The 20,787-nt window shown below is 43.7% G+C and overlaps 2 protein-coding genes across 2 annotated transcripts in view; both read right to left on the reverse strand.

The window, feature by feature from the left end:
- Positions 1-16,252, reverse strand: part of LOC145337398 (NACHT, LRR and PYD domains-containing protein 3-like) — a 28,426-nt gene extending 12,174 nt beyond the window's left edge. The window contains exons 1-2 of the mRNA XM_080182176.1: positions 16,131-16,252; positions 7,908-9,693 (exon numbers count right to left, since the gene is read on the reverse strand). Of these exons, the coding sequence (XP_080038302.1) occupies positions 7,908-9,693; positions 16,131-16,176 (1,832 nt within the window). The 5' untranslated portion in view covers positions 16,177-16,252. The remainder of the gene's footprint in view (positions 1-7,907; positions 9,694-16,130) is intronic.
- The window catches only part of LOC145337420 (NACHT, LRR and PYD domains-containing protein 3-like), a 155,472-nt gene that overhangs the window by 47,201 nt on the left and 87,484 nt on the right, over positions 1-20,787 (reverse strand). The window lies entirely within an intron of this gene.

A 20,787-nucleotide genomic window follows, 5' to 3' on the forward strand; every position in this document is an offset into this window, starting at 1 on the left:
AGCGTACACTAACGACGTGAAGCACTAGGCAACTCTTGGAGCAACATCCAAGAGCAGCCCTCGCACGACCCACCGCGTGTATGCCCCTTGTTGGGCAACAAGGCGGACCGAATCACCTGTGGATGTAAAAAAAAGGCATCAATAAACATAAATAGACATACAACAGGCTATGCAGACAGTAATGGAAGTTCCCCAATAGCTCCAATGTAATTGACAAGGTGAGTCTTCAAATCTGTTGGACGACTGATAGGAATCTATTAATTCCCAGGAACGTCCTGAGGAACTTGATCTTCAACTAGAACATTTTGTATCCCTCCATTTCCAGTCTGCTCATGTGCCTATCCAGGTGAGTCTTAAACAACCCTAGCATGTCTGCCTCCACCACCCTACTTGGCAGCGCATTCCAGGCCCCCACCACCCTCTGTGTAAACAACGTCCCTCTGACGTCCCTCTGAGTTATACCTCGCCCCTCTCACCTTCAGCCCATGACCCCTCGTGATCGTCACCTCTGACCTGGGGAAAAAAAACTTCCCACTGTTCACCCTATCTATACCCTTCATAATTTTATACACCTCTATTAGGTCTCCCCTCATTCTCCGTCGTTCCAGGGAGAACAACTCCAGTTTGCCCAATCTCTCGTCATAGCTAAGACCCTCCATACCAGGCGGCATTCTGGTAAACCTCCTCTGCACCCTCTCTAAAGCCTCCACGTCCTTCCGGTAGTGTGGCGACCAAAACTGGATGCAGTACTCGAAATGTGGGCGAACCAACGTTCTGTGCAACTGCAACATCAGATTCCAGCTTTTATACTCTGTACCCCTTCCTATAAAGGCATGCATACCATATCCCTTCTTCACCACCTTCTCCACCTGTGCTGCCCCCTTCAAGGACTTGTGGACTTGCACACCTAGGTCCCTCTGTGTTTCTATACTCTTGATGGTCCTACCATTTATTGTATAACTCCCCCCTACATTAGTTCTACCAAAATGCATCACCTCACATTTATCTGGATTAAATTCCATCTGCCATTTCTCCACCAATTTACCAGCCTATCTATATCCTGCTGTATTGTCTGAAAATGTTCATCACTATCAGCAAGTCCAGACATCTTAGTGTCATCTGCAAATTTGCTGATCACACCAGTTACTCCCTCTTCCAAATCATTTAAATATATTACAAATAGCAGAGGTCCCAGTACGGAGCCATGCGGAGCACCACTGGTCACACACCTCCAGCCAGAAAAAGACCCTCCCACTGCTACCCTCTGTTTCCTGTGACCAAGCCAGTTCTGAACCCATCTAGCCACCTGTCCTTGTATCCCATGAGCCTTAACCTTTTTCACCAACCTACCATGAGGGTCTTTGTCAAACGCTTTACTGAAATCCATGTAGACGACATCCACGGCTCTTCCTTCATCAACCGTTTTTGTCACCTCCTCAAAAAACTCCACCAGATTTGTAAGGCACGACCTCCATCTTACAAAACCATGTTGCCTGTCACTAATGAGATTGTTCTGTTCTAAATGCGCATACATCCTATCTCTAAGAATCCTCTCCAACAACTTCCCTACCACGGACATCAAGAGAAATGGTAAATCTAATAGTGACACAGAGGGAACTAAATTCATTGGTTGGTTAAAAAAAATGTCGTTTGCAACTGGCTTTATATTGCTGTGAATTGGAAGCTGCAACAGAAAGGATCAATGACGGTTCTGCTGTTGATGTGGTGTACATGGATATTCAAAAATCATCTGAAGCAATCTGAGTCATATGTGAAAGCAATATAACATAATCAGTAGAATTGTTAACGGATTGCAGGATCAGAGAGACTGGATGTATATGTACATTGATCACTGCTGTTAGGAGAGTAAGTGTAGATAGCAGATAATAATGAATACAGCATCTTGGACTTTGTTTGTGTTTGTGGGCATTAGACAATAATTCACAAGTTGAAGTTTAATTTGTGTTTCTGTGCTTGTGAGCTAAGAAAGGGCCGACACTTTAATTTCACTTCATGTTAAATAAAGCTGCCTGCCTGGTTTCACTTTAAACTGTCCCTGCATTTTAATTTAATGTTTTCGACATTGTAAGAGTTATAGAGGTTAAAAAATCGTTTTTTATATTCATAGAACATAGAACATTACAGCGCAGAACAGGCCCTTCGGCCCATGATGTTGCGCCGACCAATTAAGAAAAAGCAATGACCCTCTAACCTAAACCAATCCCTTTCCATCCATAAACCTATCCATGGACCTCTTAAACGCCCCCAAACTAGGCGCATCTACAACTGCAGCAGGCAGGGCATTCCATTCCCCCACCACCCTCTGGGTAAAGAACCTACCTCTGACATCCGCCCTATAACTCCCACCTCTTAATTTAAAGCAATGTCCCCTCGTGCTAGCTTTCTCCATCCGAGGAAAAAGGCTATCACTGTCCACCTTATCTAAACCTCTAATCACCTTGAAAGTTTCAATAAGGTCTCCTCTTAGCCGCCTTCTTTCCAACGAAAACAACCCCAAATCCCTCAGTCTCTCCTCATAGGACCTTCCCTCCATACCAGGCAACATCCTGGTAAACCTCCTCTGCACCCTCTCCAATGCCTCCACATCCTTCCTATAATGTGGGGACCAGAACTGTACACAATACTCCAAGTGCGGCCGCACTAGAGTTTTGTACAGTTGCAACATGACGTTGCGGCTCCTAAATTCAATCCCCCTACCAATAAACGCCAAGACACCGTATGCCTTCCTAACAACCTTATCGACTTGATTTCCAACTTTCAGGGATCTATGCACATATACACCTAGATCCCTCTGCTCGTCAACACTATTCAGAGTCCTACCGTTAGCCCTATACTCTACACATCTGTTGCTCCTGCCAAAGTGAATTACCTCACACTTTTCCGCATTAAACTCCATTTGCCACCTCTTGGCCCAGCTCTGCAACTTGTCCAAGTCTCTCTGTAAACTATGATACCCCTCTTCACTATCTGCCACTCCTTTGACTTTGGTGTCATCAGCAAATTTACTGATCCATCCTTCTATATCCTCATCCAGATCATTTATAAAAACTACAAACAGCAGTGGCCCCAAAACAGATCCCTGAGGCACACCACTTGTAACCGAACTCCATGATGAATATTTTCCATCAACCACCACCCTCTGTCTTCTATCAGCTAGCCAATTCCTGATCCAATTAACTAAATCACCCTCAATCCCATACATCTGCATTTTCTGCAGAAGCCTTCCATGGTGAACCTTATCAAACGCCTTACTAAAGTCCATATATACCACGTCAACTGCCTTACCCCCATCCACCTCTTTGGTCACTTTTTCAAAAAACTCAATAAGGTTAGTAAGGCACGACCTACCCTTCACAAAACCGTGCTGACTATCTCCAATCAATTCATTACTCTCTAAATAACTATAAATCCTATCCCTAATAATTTTTTCTAATACTTTGCCCACAACAGAAGTAAGACTCACCGGTCTATAATTCCCGGGGAATTCTCTATTCCCCTTCTTAAACAATGGGACAACATTCGCTATCCTCCAGTCTTCTGGCACTATACCTGTGACCAACGACAACCCGAAGATCAGAGCCAGAGGCTCTGCAATCGCCTCCCTTGCCTCCCAGAGAATCCTAGGGTAAATCCCATCCGGCCCAGGGGACTTATCTATTTTCAAACCTTCAAGAATATCTAGCATATCCTCTTTATCTACTGCAATACTATCCAGTTTACAACCCTGTAACCCAGTGTTCTCCACAACTACATTTACATCTCCCTGCGTGAATACCGAAGAGAAATATTTGTTCAGTGCCTCTCCAATCTCTTCCGGTTCCACACATAATTTCCCACTGCTGTTGCTGACTGGCCCTAATCGTGCCCTAACCAATCTTCTATTCTTAACATATCTAAAGAAAGCCTTAGGATTCTCCTTAATCCTATCAGCCAAAGTCTTCTCGTGTCCTCTTTTAGCTCTTCTTAACTCCCTCTTTAACTCCCTCCTGGCTAATCTATAGCTTTCCAGTGCACTACCTGAGCCCTCAAGCCTCATCCTGACATAAGCCTCCTTTTTCCTTCTAACCAGCGAATCAACTTTTTTAGTGCACCACGGTTCCCTTGCCCGACCATTTCCTCCTTGCCTGACAGGGACGTACTTATCAAGGACTCGCAGTAGCTGCTCCGTGAATAAACTCCACTTTTCGGATGTTCCAAGCCCCTGTAGTTTCCTAGTCCAACCTATGCTCCCTAATTCTCTCCTAATAGCCTCATAATTACCCTTACCCCAGCTATAACTACTGCCCCGAGGTTCGTGCCTATCCCTTTCCATCACTAAGGTGAACGTAACCGAATTGTGGTCACTATCACCAAAATGTTCACCAACTTCCAAGTCTAGCACCTGGTCTGGCTCATTTCCCAGCACCAAGTCCAATATAGCCTCACCTCTAGTTGGCCTATCCACATACTGAGTCAAAAAACCTTCCTGCAAGCTTTGTGTAAAAACTGACCCCTCTAACGAGCTAGAGCTATAGCTATTCCAATCAATATTAGTAAAGTTAAAGTCACCCATAACAATTACTCTATTACTTTCACTCCTGTCCAGGATCGTCTCTGCAATCCTTTCCTCTACCTCTCTCGAACTTTTAGGAGGTCTATAAAAGACTCCCAACAGGGTGACCTCTCCTCTCCTATTTCTAATCTCACCCCTTACTACCTCAACAGACAAGTCCTCATCAAACTTCTTTTCTGTCACTGTGATACAGTCCTTAACTAATAATGCTACTCCTCCCCCACTTCTACCTCCTTCTCTACTCCGACTGAAGCATTTGAACCCCGGAACCTGCAACAACCATTCCTGTCCCTGCTCTATCCATGTCTCTGAAATGGCCACAACATCAAAGTTCCAGGTACTGATCCACGCTGCAAGTTCATCCACCTTATTGCGAATACTTCTCGCATTAAAGTATACGCATTTCAAACCATGCTCTACTCCACCCCCACGATGCCTGTAATAGAAGTAATCAATGTCTGGTCCGCGAAACAATGCTTCCTAAATCACAGAATGTTAACAGGGCACTCAATGCAATCCAAAAACACATTAAAGATTCTTCAACTTACAAAGCCCTATTTGCGTATGTATCAGACTACATACATAAGCAAACAAGGTGATAAAAGCCCTATTTGCGTACATAAACAAAGGTATACGTGCCAAACTGCACAAGCAAGTAACTCACGTAATCGCGTGAAGTACTCGGGAACAGCGCGTGAACACTCTCAGGACTGTCATTGATTGGATATCAGAGCAGAGGAATGAGCCTGATCAACTCATTCCTCAGCCTTTAAAAAAAGGGATTCCCATTGTCTCGGTGGACGCTCAACCGTGGGGTAAGCGCGCATCGCCCGGTCGTTATCGGGACAACGTGTTGGTTCTTCACCGAGACTGAAACGGGCTCCCCAGTCGTTGGAAGGATGAAGGCACAGTCCTGATGGTAAATATACGTAACTGTTCTTCTGTAAACTGCAATAGTAGCTGTTCTTCTTTTTGAGTGCTGAAAACTGTGTGTATAATGTAATTGTATACCATAGATAAATAAGGATAGATAAGTAAAGATAAATAAAGGTACGAAGTGTGAACCTAATCTTGTTGTATACCGAATCATTCTCTCACTCTCTTGAGTCTCCTGCAAAATTATAACTTTCGTACCATAACAATGCCACGCTTTGCAGTCCTCTTCTATGACCCCCTCAATTTCATCCCTGCTACTCAGGATCCCACCCCCCCTCTGAATCAGTTTAAACCCCCCTGCATAGCCTTTGCAAATTTTCCCCCAAGATATTGGTTCCCCTCTGATTCAGGTGTAGACAATCACACTTGTAGAGGTCCCACCTTCCCCAGAATGAGCCCCAATTGTTCAAGAACCTCCCCTCCCTCCTGCACCATCCCCTCAGCCACGAGTTCAAACTTTCCCTCTCTCTGTTCTTCTCTAAACTATCCCATGGCACAGGCAAGAGTCCCGAGATAACCGCTCTGTTTGATTTGGCCCGAAGTTTCACCCCAATTCCATAAATTTCTGTTTAATATCCCTTTCCCTTATCCTCCCTATGTCATGTGTCCCCAGATGAACTATGACTTGGGGCTGACTCCCCTCTCCCTTGAGGGTCTTAAACACCCGCTCTGAAACATCCCGGACCCCAGCCCCTGGGAGGCAACACACCAGCCCTGAGTCCCTTCCATTTCTGCTGACTCTCCTATCTGTCCCCCTAACTATGGAGTCCCCAATCACCAGACCCAATCTTTTACTTCCCTTACCCACCTGAGCCTTCACAGCAGGCTCACCTCCAGAGACCTGCTCCCTTTGGCTATCTCCAGTTGATTCTTCCTCAACTGTAGCCTCCAGGACAGAAAACTTATTTTGGAGGGGAACAGCCCTAGGGGATCGTCTCCCCGAGTGCTTCTTTCCCCTCTTCCTAGCAGTTACCCAAGACTCATTTTTAGGAGTGACTATCTCTTTGTAACTCCTATCAATGTCCGCCTCAACCTCCCGAATTATCCGGAGTTCCTCCAATTCCAGCTCCAGCTCCTTAACACGATCCTCCAGAAGCTGCAATCGTACACACTTCCTGCAGGTAAAATCAGCAGGAACACTACTGGTGTCCCTCACCTCGTACATACCGCAGGAGGTGCAGCTTACTGCCTGAACCACCATCTCTGAAACAAAATCCAGGAGGGGATAAGAAAAAAAAACTTCCCACGCGCTTATTATTAGGTCAGAGGAGGGGGGAGGGTGGGATACTCTACCTGTGTAGAGGATCGGGTATCCTCCCTGTACCAATTTATAGGGTCAGAGGGACAAAAAAAAACTACAAATACCGGTAAGCCTCCTAATGACGACTTCCGGTTTCTAGCTAACTTAAAAAAAGGAAAAAAACCACTGCTGCTCGCAACTTTAACTGAAAAGAAAAAGTAAAAATTTTGTAAAAAATTACCTTAATCGCGACCTCCACGCGTGCCCAAAATCGCTGCCTCTCCGTGCTGCTCCACAGGAACAATGAGGCCGATACTCGGAGGTAAGTGCTTATAAAGTAAAAGAAACTACAACTACTGGTAAGCCTCCTGACGACGGCTTCCAGTTTTTAGCTAACTTAAAAAAAGGCCCACAATGAATGATAGAAGCCCACAATGAATGATAGAAGGCCCACAATGAATGATCAAAGCACCGAGTTTCAGACAGTGTTCACAGAGGCTGTCAGTAGAGGCAGGGCAATGCAGGGATTCAGAAAGCAACCCTAACTGAGGATGTCACCAGTGATCACGTGACTTATAAAGGGACATTGTTCCAATATAACACACACCTACTGTAATATATAACAGAGGTAGAGCTCAGTAAAATAATCCTGATAATAATTAAACACAAACTGTAAGCTGTACCGAACAAGAGAAACTAATTTCTGTACAGCATCGTACATAATCAGATGGTTTCTGTTGGGAGAGGGAAAGATCCTTTTTCAGATTTTGGAGGGAGGCCTTTACAGCTCTAATTATTTAAAATTCATCCCAATAATGTTTTTATTCATTCAAGGAACGTGGGCATCACTGGTGTTGCCAACATTTACTGCCCATGTCTATTTGCCCACAAGAATCTGCTTTCTTGAAATGATGTAGTTTTATCAGAGAATCATTGATTTATTACAGGTTCAGAATGAGGCCAATCGGCCCATCATGTCTGCAGCTGCTCTGAAATGAACATTATTACTTTACACCATTCTCCCACACTTTCTCTGTGACCATTGGACATTGTTTCTCTCTCGACTTCCTCGAATGAACATGCCTCTGTTTTATTAGAACAAAGGAAATGGCTTCTCAACAATGAAAATATTCGCTATGAGACCAAACAAGCAGTTACCTCAACTCCTGACACTTGTGCAGAACGGGTCCCAGCCGCTGGAGCCCTTCATACTGAATGTAGCATTGCTGTACATCGAGGTGTTTTATTGTATCACAGAGTCCAATGACATGAGACAGGACTGCACAGTCAATCGGGGTCAGTCCCAATCCGCGAAATGGAAGTGTTTTCACAGATCCCACTGTGTTCTGAGCCAGTGCTTTATTCTGAGACTCAAAGAGGTAGTGGAATGTGTTCAGGAGCTTCCTTTTCCCAGTTTTAGTCTCTGTGTTTCCAATCTGCCCTTCAACCTTCTCCTTCACCCAGTCAATCACTCGGCAGGTTGTTTGATGGAGAAATGGACCCAGAAACTTCTCCAGGGGTCGAGCTGACTGTGGGGAGGACAGACCAGCAACAAAACGGAGAAATATCTCAAATCGCCCATCTTCCTCGCTGTGGGCTTCACTGAGGAGTTTCCCGATCTCCCTGGGATCTGGAGTCAGGAATTGTGTGAGTGCAGATACAAACTCTTGGATGGTGAGATGTGGGAATGTGTAAACCACACTCTGGGCAGAATCATCTCTCTCCAAAAGTTCCATCAGGAACCCAGACAGGAACTGGGAAGGTTGTAGATTGTACTCAATCAAATCTGCATTTCTAAACACAATCTTCTTCTTGGAGACTCCTGTGTAGGCCATCTCACCAAGCTTCAGTAACACATCACGGGGGTTTTCAATCTCTCGGCCATGGTTTTTCAGAATGTTGTAAATATAGTAGGAATATAGTTGGGTGATGGTCTTGGGAACTTGCTGCTGTTTCCTGTCTCTTTGTGTAAAGAAGGGGCCCAGTGACAGAGCGAGGATCCAGCAGTAGGAAGGGTTGTAACACATGGTGTACAGGATCTCGTTCTCCTCTACGTGTTTGAAAACAGCTGCTGCCAACATCTGATCTTCAAAAAACTTGTTGAAATATTCCTTCCGTTCATCACCAACAAATCCCAGGATTTCAGCCCAGACACTGATCTCAGCCTTTTCTAATAAATGTAGTGCAGTGGGGCGGCTGGTCACTAGCACTGAACATCCTGGGAGCAGTTTGTGCTGTATTAAACTGTACACAATGTCAGACACTTTACACCGGAATTCAGGATCTGTGCACATGGACTGAGGTTCTGTATTTCTCCGATTGTCGGCAAAATCAATCGTGTCCTTGAATTCATCCAAACCATCGAATATAAACAGCAATCCCTCTGGGTTCTTCCAGAGCTCTCCCAGAATATTCCCAAAGTAAGGATAGAAAAACAGTATTAGATTCCTCAGGTTTATTCTACAGTTAATAGTGTTCAAATCCCGGAATTTAAAACTGAAGACAAATTGAAAGTGTGGGTACATTTTCCCAGTGGCCCAGTCATAAACAATCTTTTGTACCATTGTTGTTTTTCCAATTCCCGGGACTCCGCTCACTGCTGCTGAATTTCCAGATTTGGATCTTGAATGGGATTTGTGGAATAATCTCCTCATTTTCTGCAGCAAACTGCCCCTCTGGGAAAAACTGCTCTGAAACAATTGATCAGTTCGGATTTTTTCCAGTTCTTTCCGGAGATGTTTCTCTCTCCATTCTTCATGGTCTCGGCCTCTTGCCAGCAGTTCATGTTCGACAAGTCTCCGATCTCGAACATCGGAAATAACCGTTAGCTCAGCGTACCGATCAACCAGCTGGAAAATCTTAACCTTCTCCTTTATGAGGATAGTGTTCACTCTCAGAGTTTCAGTTTGTACCCGGAGTGTCTCCTTGTGTTTCTGTTGGAGATCTTCAGTCAGAACAGAGAGAAATGTTAGTTGCATCAAAACACCATCTTTGCTCATGTGTTAGACTTACTTTGCAGTGTCAGTCAAGGTTTGTGCAGGAATTGAAATTAAGTTATTGGAAACCTCAATTGACAATCAACAATTTTCAATTAGTTTCAGATTGTGAATTGACTTCAACATTTCCATAACTTGTCCATTTTAGAAAGATGATGTTTTATCTCTGATGATTAATGTTTTCCAACCTGCCGTTAATACAGACACCTCACTGGGAGTCTGCAAGGAGCATGGTTACATGAACAGACGATTTACAGATCCATCAATCTGTGAACTAGTCGATGTTCGCAATCTGCTGCAGAAATGGTAAATGGGTTATTGGATATGAATGGGAGATGGAGAGATTGTAATTCTTTCAGAGTCTCACTATGACTCTATCCCACCTTCAACAGATTCCCTTTCACACTCTGTGAGCACTGGAATACCAACAGTTTTGAACATGGAAAGTTCTCCTATTCTATCAGACTGTTACCTGGTCACCCACATTACTGGGGAGGCCGGTGGCTCAGTTGGTCAGATTGTGGGCCATATTGTGTCAGCAGCATGGGGTGCGAACCCGGTTTTATCGGAAGCAAATTCGGGACCTAACCCCTTCCCTTGCCCATGCCAGAGATCTTTTAGCCCTGGTTCAAACCTGCCTTCACACAGAGATTTCAAAGAATACCCATCCTTTTACTATAGTTATTTCAGTAATCACAAGCTATATTTCAGGAGCTGTATATATAGATTCGTGAACTGTGTTTTGATAACCATTCTGCCATGATGGCAATAAGGAACAGAACAAAGAGTTACTTTACTAAGTGTAATATGAAACCAGTGAACATTCACAGTTCAGTTGAACTGTTTAACAATAATTATAATATTTTAGCGTTATTAGTGGGCCGGGGATGAAGTCTCTGGGCCTGCTAGCATCTCCCAACCTATCAGTGCAATTTCTCTTTGGCGGGGTTCAGACTAGCTCCCCATTTTGGGGAACTAGTAGGAGACCCCGCTGGAGGGAAGGGGGGAGGCGTACTCGGACCCCCCCTGGGGTCGGGCAAAAGCGGTTGATGCCCCTTGGACATGGGCACCCTGTCAGTGCGAGCCTGAACCCCCGGCAGTGGCCAGGGGTCCTCTGTGTGTGTGTGTGCGCGTGTGTGTGTGGGCGGGGGGGGGGTGGTGGGGTTGTGGTGGTGGAGGTTTGCTGCGGGGAGTGGGGTGGTGCAGCACTGCGAGGGTACCGGGCTGACCAGCGATCGAGTTGGCCAGCAAACTGCAGGCTGACATTTCGGAGCCACTGCGCACGCACATAGGTCAGGAACTGTCAACCTCTGTTATGAACAGGCCCTGCCCCCCCTCCCCCACCACCCAAACTTTTAATGAGATTCACGATTGTGACCTCTGTATTGCACAGAATGTGGGGGATTGGAGTGTGAGTTCCCACTGAAAAAACAATTGCGATTTACACCAGTTTCCCACCAATTCAGCATGTAGAATTTGGGAGAATCACCCCCAGTATTGCTCATTTCTTCACCATTTTCCTGCCTGTTTTAAATGGAACAAATCACAGCCCGGGCAGTCCAGGCCTCTTAGCCTGACCACTGTTATTGGGAAGATACTGGAAGGGATAATAAAAAGCTGTTCTTTATGGTTACTGAGAAAGGGAAAATACGAATAGAAATTCGCAAGAAACTTTCACGAATTTTCCTGGACGTACAGCCCTACATGGGATAAATCAGAGCTGGGAACCTGCAAGCGTACTAACCTGACATTATCAACTGGACATTGGAAAGGATATTATAAAATTTTCTTTATGATCTCTGGGAAAGGGAAGAGACCATTAGGAATTCAGAAGACAACTTGAGAAAAGTCCAACCTGCTGTGGTTTGAGGAAGTGAGTAGAATTGTAAATGATGGAAATATGTTGGACATTGGCTCCCTAGATTTTTCAAAAGCCGTTGATAGGTTTCCTGACCTAAGAATGTTATTATATATCAGCGGAAATTTGAAATTCTGCTTTAGGAATTGTCTTCAATGTTGCAAATAAAACTTAGTGGTCTTGATGTAGTTTGGATTAAAGGTATGTCATAAGTGATCTGAAGAGAAAATATTGGATGAGATTAGCATCCATGAAGTCAGTATTTATAATTATGACACTACTTCAGAACTCAGTGACATTGGACTCAAAATGTTAAGTATCGTTCTTTCTCCACAGATACTACCAAAACTAAGTCTATCTCCTTTTTTTGTTGGTATTTACTTCCGATTTCCACCATCTACGGATTTCATTGAAAATGATCTTCTGTGAGAAATTAGCCTGAGATTCATTACTCCTCACAGTCTTAAATTCAGGAGCTGAACAAGGTTAAACATATGAACGAGGAGCATGTAGTATTAGCATGATATGTCTACAGTAAGTCTGCAGATGCTACCGACACTTACACAAGGATTAACATCGTAGAAGGAGTGAGATAAAGAAACATTTAGATCTGTGACAGCAGTAGCCACACATTGTTCATAAGCTATCGGAGCAAAATCAGGCCATTCGACCCATCTGGTCACCTCCGCCATTCGATCATGGCTGATATGTTCCTCATTTTCATTTACCTGTCTTCTCCCCTAACCCTTCAACACATGACCAATTAAAAATCTGTCTAATTCCTCCGTAAGCCTACTCACTGTCCCAGCATCCAATGGTAGCGAATTCCACAGATTCAAAAAGCAATGCTTCATTAAAATAAATGTATCTCGTAAATAGTGACCAAGACAATATTGAACAAATAGATACTTTGCGTGAAAGATGTACACACATCACTGGAGGTCAATGTTGAGAACCTGTAGCTAAAGGTAACACAATATTGGGTTACATTAGTGGAACCAATTTCTATTGAAGAGAACGACAGTACCTAGAGGAGAGTAAGAGGAGAAGACACAAGGACATTCAACAGCCTTTAGGGGAGAGAAGAGAACACTGGGATATTGCAAAGGATCACATGACCTAGAGGAGAGTGTCAGAGGAGGACTCTGGGCCAGACATTCAGCAGCACCTAGAAGAGAGTGAGAGGGGAGTACACTGGAATACTGGGATAGTCAGCAGCACCTAAACAAGAGGGAGAGAGGAGGACAATTGGACAGACAGTCAGCAATACCTAGAGGAGAGACTGAGAGGATATTGGGCCACTGGAACAGACAGTCAGCAGCACCTAGAGGAGAGAGAGAGAGGAGGACATTGGAACAGACTGTCAGCAGCAGTTAGAGGAGAGTGAGAGAGGACATTGGAACAGACTGTCAGCAGCAGCTAGAGGAGAGAGAGAGGAGGACACGGGAACAGACAGTCAGCAGCACCTAGAGGAGAGAGAGAGAGAGGAGGACACTGGAACAGACAGTCAGCAGCACCTAGAGGAAAGAGAGAGAGGAGGACATTGGAACAGACTGTCAGCAGCAGCTAGAGGAGAGAGAGAGAGGACATTGGAACAGACTGTCAGCAGCAGCTAGAGGAGAGTGAGAGAGGAAGACACGGGAACAGACTGTCAGCAGCACCTAGAGGAGAGAGAGAGAGGAGGACACTGGCTGACCAGGACAGATAGCAGCACCCAGAAGAGAGTGAGAGAGAACACTGGGACAGATAGACAGCTGCACGTAGAGGAGATTGAGAGAGGAGGACACTGGCTGACCAGGACCGATAGACAGCAGTACGTAGAGGAGATTGAGAGAGGAGGACACTGGGGCGTATAGTCAGCAGCACCTGGAGGAGTGTGGGAGAGGAGGTCACAGGGACAGACAGTCAACAGCATGAAGAGAAGTTTGAATATAGAGCAAACAGTGCAGTGAGAAATTTGAACACTTGCTTGGAGTTTGGAGATGCAATTTTGACATCAGGATTCAAAAGTGGTATGGGGCCAGGGGAATCAGCTAATTGGGTAAGTATGATCGGGTAAGTTTTTATTGGTTTTATCACTTACGGTTTGTAAAGTCTTTATTTTGTGGTTCATCATTAGAGCCCTAGAGTAACTGCAATTATTTCAATGTAAAAATCATTGAAAAAGGTAAAGTGTTAGGGTCAGGGCAGGAGTTCTCAAAGCCATGGTATGCTCCTTGTGTTCCATGTGGGAAACCCAGTGTGCAGCAAGTGTCTCCAGCTGCAGCTCCTTGTTTCAGAGCTGGAGGGCGGCTGGGACACCATGGAGCATCCAGAAGGCAGAGAGTATTGAGAATAGCACATATAAACAGATGGTGACACCGCAGGCTAAATCAGAATAATCAGAAAGGGAATGGGTGACAACCAGACAGAGCAGGAGGAGTAGGTAGACAGTGCAGGGATCTCCTGTCGCTATTCCCTTGCAAATCAGGTAAACCGCTTTGGAAATGACCTCTCATGGAAAATCAGCAACACAAATCTGTTGCACCATGGTTGCTGCATAGAGGAGGAGAGAAAAGTGTGGGAATGAAATTGTTAAAGGGGATTCAATTGTATGGGAAATAAACAGGCCGTTTTGTGGCCACAGACTAAATTCCTGGGTGATATGTTGCCTCCCTGGTTCGAGAGTCAAAACGTGCTTCATGGACAAACAAAAAAAAAGGAAGGGGAATGAGATAAGTGATAAGCAGATAAATCTGTTGCCAAAATCAAACAGGGCCACAGTGAAAAAATAATGGGAATGGGACAATTGATAAATTGAAGAAAATACTTTGTGCTTTAACACACTGTAAATTTGTAATAAAGTGGATGAGTTAATTGTGCAAATAGATGCAAACAGGTGTGACGTAGTCGGGAATACGAAGACATGACTACAGGGTGACAAGCGATGGGACATCCAGTGGTGTTCAATATCTGGGAAGGGCAGTCAAAAAGGAAAAGGTGGTAGAGTGGTTTTGCTGATTGAAAAGGAAATTAGCTAAATCAGGAGGTAGGATATTAGCTCTGATGTGTAATCCACATGGGTAGTGCTGAAAAGGCTCAGAGGTTACAAAGGGTTAACCTGGATAAATGTGAGATCATACATTTTGGTCTTAAAATGGGAAGGAGACTTATTATCGAAATGGGGAGAGTCTTCAGAGTGCTCCGATGCAGAGGGATCTGGGTGTCCTTATTCATGAGTCACAGAAAATTAGCATGCAGCTACAACAGATAATAAAGAAAGCAAATGGAATGTTGACATTGGTAGCTAAAATAATAGGACATAAAGGCAAAAAAGTATTGTTGCAATTCTACAAGGCATTGGTGAGGCCGCACCTGGATTGTGCACAGTCTTAGTCCCCTTATTTGAGAAAAGATATAGTGGCACTGAAGGTAATTCAGAGGAGGTTCACAAGATGGATTCCAGAGATGAGGAGTTTGTCGTATGAAGAGAGATTGAACAGTTTAGGCCCATAACCTCTGGAATTGAGAAGAATGAGGGGAGATCAAATTAAGGTATTCGAGATGATGAAAGGGATGGGAAAAGTAGATTTGGAGCGATACTTCCGCTGGTGGGGCATTCTTGGACAAGAGGCCATAGAATTAGGATATGAGGTAACAAATTTAAAGCAGAGATGAGGAGAAACTACGTCCAAAGGGTTGTGAATGTGTGAATTTGCTACACAAAGTGTAGTGGATGCTGGGATAGGAGCAAATTTAAGGAGGAGTTAGATGGATTTTTATTTGTTAGTTGTTTGAAGGGTTATTGGGAGAGGGCAGGAAAATGGGGATGAGAAGCATATAAACCATGACTGAATGGTGGAGCAGACTCAACGGGCCCAATGGCCTATTCCTGCTCCTATATCTTATGTACTTATGTAAAATGTTAGCGGGGGTTGCAGATAGACCCACAAACAGTAGTGATGAGGCTGAGGATGGCATTAAATGGGAAATTAGTGATGCAAGTGATAAAGGAACATCAGTAATTGTGGGTGATTTTAATCTGCATATAGACTTGCCAATGGAAATCTAACGTAGACTAGGAATTACTGGAGTGTTTAGGGAACGGTTTTCTGGAACATTCTATTGGCAGTGGGGAAAATGTTATAGTTCATTAATCACAGAGCACGTGAAAACTGTAGCAGGTTTGGACCGAATCGGATGGATTATGAAGCGGAATTCTTGCTTGACAAATGTATTTGAATTTTTCTAGGATGTAACTGGCCGAGGTGATGAAGGTGAGGAACGGCTGTGATTTATTTGAATTTTCAGAAGGTTTTTGTCAAGGTCCTAGGTAAGAGACGGAAATGTAATGATTACAAGAGAAACCCTGTGTACTGGAATGAATCTCTGTATAGTTGAGGATCAATGACAAATCCCAATCATGTTCAATCCTGTTACCCCAGGTTTTAACTCCCTCATTCCCAGATTTTCCCAACCTCTTAAACAAAGACTGTAATTCAGATTCTCAAAAGTGAAATAGTTTATAATCTCCATTCCATCTCTTACCTTTCAGGCGACTGGGCAATTCAGATAAACCTTGTGCAGTGTTCATATCATCGAGTGCATCAGAACCTGTTTAAATAAATTCATGAAATCAAATCAGTGATATCGGCAGTGTTTAAATGGGAAATTGAATTCACTGTGATTTTACCGTACCAAGCTCCTGTATTTCTTTCAGTATTTTATCCAGCTTTGGGACTCCGTGACGCATTCTCACAAAGGATTCCCACATCACCCTTTGAGCCCGAGATCCTTTTCCCATCACCAGACTGAGGAGAAGTTTGGAACTGTCCGCCCGGTTTCCCTTATCCACGAGATCAGTGACTTTCTATGAAGAATAATAATGAAGGATAATGTGACACAGAATGAAAGATAAACACTGAGAGCGAGATGGAAATGACCTGTCGGTGATGGGATTTCCCTGTTGTTTTTTTTTAGCTCAGAAGTCAGTCACTGGGCCCAGTCCTGATCCATAACGAACACGGTCTGAAAAATCTCCTCACATCTCATTGCAGTCATTAATAGAACATAGAACATTACAGCGCAGTACAGGCCCTTTGGCCCTCGATGTTGCGCCGACCAGTGGAACCAATCTAACGACCCTCTAACCTAAACTATTCCAATGTTATCCATATGCCTATCCACTGACCATTTGAACGCCCTTAAAGTTGGCGAGTCCACAACTGCTGCAGGCAGGGCATTCCACGCCCTTACTACCCTCTGAGTAAAGAACCTTCCTCTGACATCCTTCCAATAATTACCACCCCTTAATTTAAATCTATGTCCCCTCATGTTAGCCATCACCATCCGAGGTAAAAGGCTCTCACTGTCCACCCTATCCAATCCTCTGATCATCTTGTATGCCTCAATTAGGTCACCTCTGAACCTTCTTCTCTCCAATGAAAATAACCTCAAGTCCCTCAGCCTTTCCTCATAAGACCTTCCCACCATACCAGGCAACATCCTGGTAAACCTCCTCTGCACCCTTTCCAATGCCTCCACATCTTTCTTATAATGCGGCGACCAGAACTGTACGCAATACTCCAAGTGCGGCTGCACCAGAGTTTTGTACAGTTGTAACATGACCTCACGGCTCCGAAATTCAATCCCTCTACCAATAAAAGCTAACACACCGTACGCCTTCTTAACAACCTTATCAACCTGAGTGCCATTTTTCAGGGATCTATGCACATGTAGCCCAAGATGTCTCTGCTCGTCAACACTACTAAGATTCCATTAGCCCTATATTCTGTACTCCTGTTACTCTTACCAAAGTGAATCGCCTCACACTTTTCCGTATTAAACTCCATTTGCCATCTCTTAGCACAGCTCTGCAGCTTATCTAAGTCCCTCTGCAAACTGTAACATCCATCCTCACTGTCTACAACTCCTCTGACTTTGGTGCCGTCCGCAAATTTACTAATCCATCCTTCTACACCCTCATCTAGGTCATTTATAAAAATGACAAACAGCAGTGGTCCCAAAACAGATCCTTGAGGTACACCACTTGTAACTGAACTCCAGGTTGAATATTTCCCATCAACCACCACCCTCTGTCTTCTATCAGCTCACCAATTCCTGATCCAAACTGCTAAATCACCCTCAATCCCATGCATCTGCATTTTCTGCAGTAGCCTACCATGGGGATCCTTATCAAACGCTTTGCTAAAATCCATATACACCACGGCAACTGCCTTACCCTTATCCACCTCTTCGGTCACCTTTTCAAAAAACTCGATAAGGTTTGTGAGGCACGACCTACCCTTCACAAAACTGTGTTGACTATCCCTAATCAGTTTATTTCTCTCTAGATGATTATGAATCCTATCCCTTATAATCCTTTCCAAAACTTTGCCCACAACAGAAGTAAGGCTCACTGGTCTCTAATTCCCAGGATGGTCCCTACTCCCCTTCTTGAACAAGGGGACAACATTTACTATCCTCCAGTCTTCCAGCACTGTACCTGTAGCCAATGATGACATGAAGATCAAAGCCAAAGGCTCTGCAATCTCCTCCCTAGCCTCCCAGAGAATCCTAGGGTAAATCCCATCCGGCCCAGGGGACTTATCTATTTTCATACTCTCAAGAATTGCTAACACCAAACAAATGTGAATTAACTAAACCAGAATCAAAAATATATTTCCAGAGAGTGAGGAATCATTGAGAATCTGCAGCATGTTAATGTAATTGTTTGCCTGTCTTTCAGTGTCTGACATGATATCAGGTTCCTGATGAACAATTTGACCCACTTTTCTCTGAACCCTAATTCCTGCTGCCTCACGGTGTGATTTACTCAGGAATCCAGAGGCAATGACACAAGGTCTATTTTCTCTGAGACGGTCAACAGTCTTTGGAAATCTCTCCCTGAAAAACAATGGTGGAAACAGAGTCTTTGAATGTTTCTAAGACAGAAATAGATGGACGCTTGGTATCAAGGGGCAAAGGTTATAGATGGTTGTTGGGGGTGGGGAAAGAATGCAGATATGAGGGTACCATTAAATAAACCGCAATACTATTTAACAGTGCGACAGTATCGAGGAACTAAATGGCCTATCCCTGTTCCCCATGTGTATGTAAATAAAACAGCAACAAATCAGAACACAGATGGCAGAGAAAGGATTATTCTGATCATTAAGATATTTAAGTAGCAGGAATTTTAGAATTAAATTTGACTGATAAAGTACAATTGGCTAATCCACATACTGATTGATGATTTATGGAAACGAGCTAATAATAACGGTGAAAAATCTAATCACTTAATCATTTCTGCTCAGTAACTCAAATGCCAGGGACAAAATTAAAAAAAAAAGAAAATACTAGTATGCATGAAAGCTCAGTAAGGACGATTGAGGAGTTAGATACATTTTGACAGATAAATATTTAGCTACCACTGTGGACTGTGAAGGAGAGTCTGCCACACAATGTCAGAGTCAGAGCAATGGAGAATTTCAGACTGGAGTTTACAAGAAAGGAAAGGTTCAAATTTATTGACTCAGGTCAAATAGAAGAATGGATATTTTAAATTGAAGGCATCTGAGCACACAGTGTTATCTGGAGTCTAGTGGGAACACAGTAAAGAATCTGAGTAGCTGAAGATAAGACGCAATGTAGGAGAACATTGGAACAGCTGAATCTGGGATGAACAAAGACATGGAATAGGAATAAAGCAGGCACTGTGCTGAGGTAGGGGTTCAGACTTACACACAGACAATAAGAATATTTTAAATCGAAGGCATCTGAGGACTGGGGGTTTATGAGCAGACAGTGCCATCTGGAGTCTAGTGGGGCCACAGTAAAGGCAGCAGAATCTGAGTAGCTGAAGATACGATGCAATGTCGGAGAACATTGGAACAGCTGAATCTGAGGCAAACAAAGACATGGAATAGGATTCAGTAGGCCCTGTGCTGAGGTAGGTTGGTGTGTGGTACCAAATGAACCTGTTGGACTTTAACCTGGTGGTGTGAGACTTCTCACTGAGGTAGGGGTGCAAACTTGCAGTGTTACATACAGAGAATAAGGATATTTCTGTACTGGCAATTATGGAGTTCTGCTTGATCCTGAATGCTGAAATCACAGATAGTCTGGCTAGATCTCAGTCAGAGGCTGGGAAAAGGAATACAATCAAGTGGTTTGGAGATGGAGTCTGTGGGGGGAACAGGCAATGGTGTCAATCCTTCCCATGTTTAGTGGGATTCGGGGAGGGGGGATGTAACATTCCCAGAACAGAAAATCACACTGAATAAATTCAATTACCTGATGTTCCCCATGAAGACTGAATTTTCATCATGAGAGAACAGGGACAGCATTGTTTTAAATATTTTTTTCACAAGATGTGAGCATCGCTCTCGACCAGAATTTGTTATAGTAATACTGAACTGTTCCTTTTCTGCTACATCCTGGCTTATTCCTCTGGTCTCTCCAGTCCCACTCAAACACTTGCTTTTTTTTGCCAGTCACATGAGAGTTAAACCAGATCTGTTCCCCTGCCCTTTGTACAGATACTGACAGATCTATTGTCACCTCTCCATATTGTTTCAGATTCACAATATTTGCAGTGTTATCCACATTTTGTCCTATTTTCCAGCTTCTGTTCTATAAAATTCTGAAATTAAAATATTGAATATTAATACTATTCTCTGTGTCACTTTGGGAATAAACTTAATGTTGTGATGTATTAAAAGGGCAATATTGAAATAAGAAACTGAGATACTCCTGTGTGCCTTCCTAAAAACATTGGTGTGATCACATTCAGATTATATTCAGTTGTGTTTCCCTCAGTACAACAAGCTTATTGCAGCTTCTGATGAGAACAACTCGACCCCATGAGACAATGGTGGGGGTGAGTGGGAGCCAGTGTGTAAAGTGAACATGTCCTCACTAGAAAATAAAGGTTTGAGAGGCGATATGATTGATATTTTCCATTTATTCCAGTTTTTTCCAAAACTGTGTGATGCTACACAATTTAAAAACACTATTTTGATCTGAATGGTAGGCACTGTCACCTCTCCTCTGTAAATTTTTTAGCCATGTTTGAACCAAAGGAGCTCTGGAGCAGAACTCAAACTAAATACCTGAGAACAGATCATTGCTGATCAAAAACAACTTCAAAAAACTATTATACCTTCCATTGTTTTGATAACTGTAAGTAGATGAATAAATTGGT

Source organism: Carcharhinus amblyrhynchos, unplaced genomic scaffold (genome assembly GCF_965287045.1).
Source record: "Carcharhinus amblyrhynchos unplaced genomic scaffold, sCarAmb.v2.hapA scaffold_48, whole genome shotgun sequence".
In the NCBI taxonomy this organism is placed as follows: domain Eukaryota; kingdom Metazoa; phylum Chordata; class Chondrichthyes; order Carcharhiniformes; family Carcharhinidae; genus Carcharhinus; species Carcharhinus amblyrhynchos.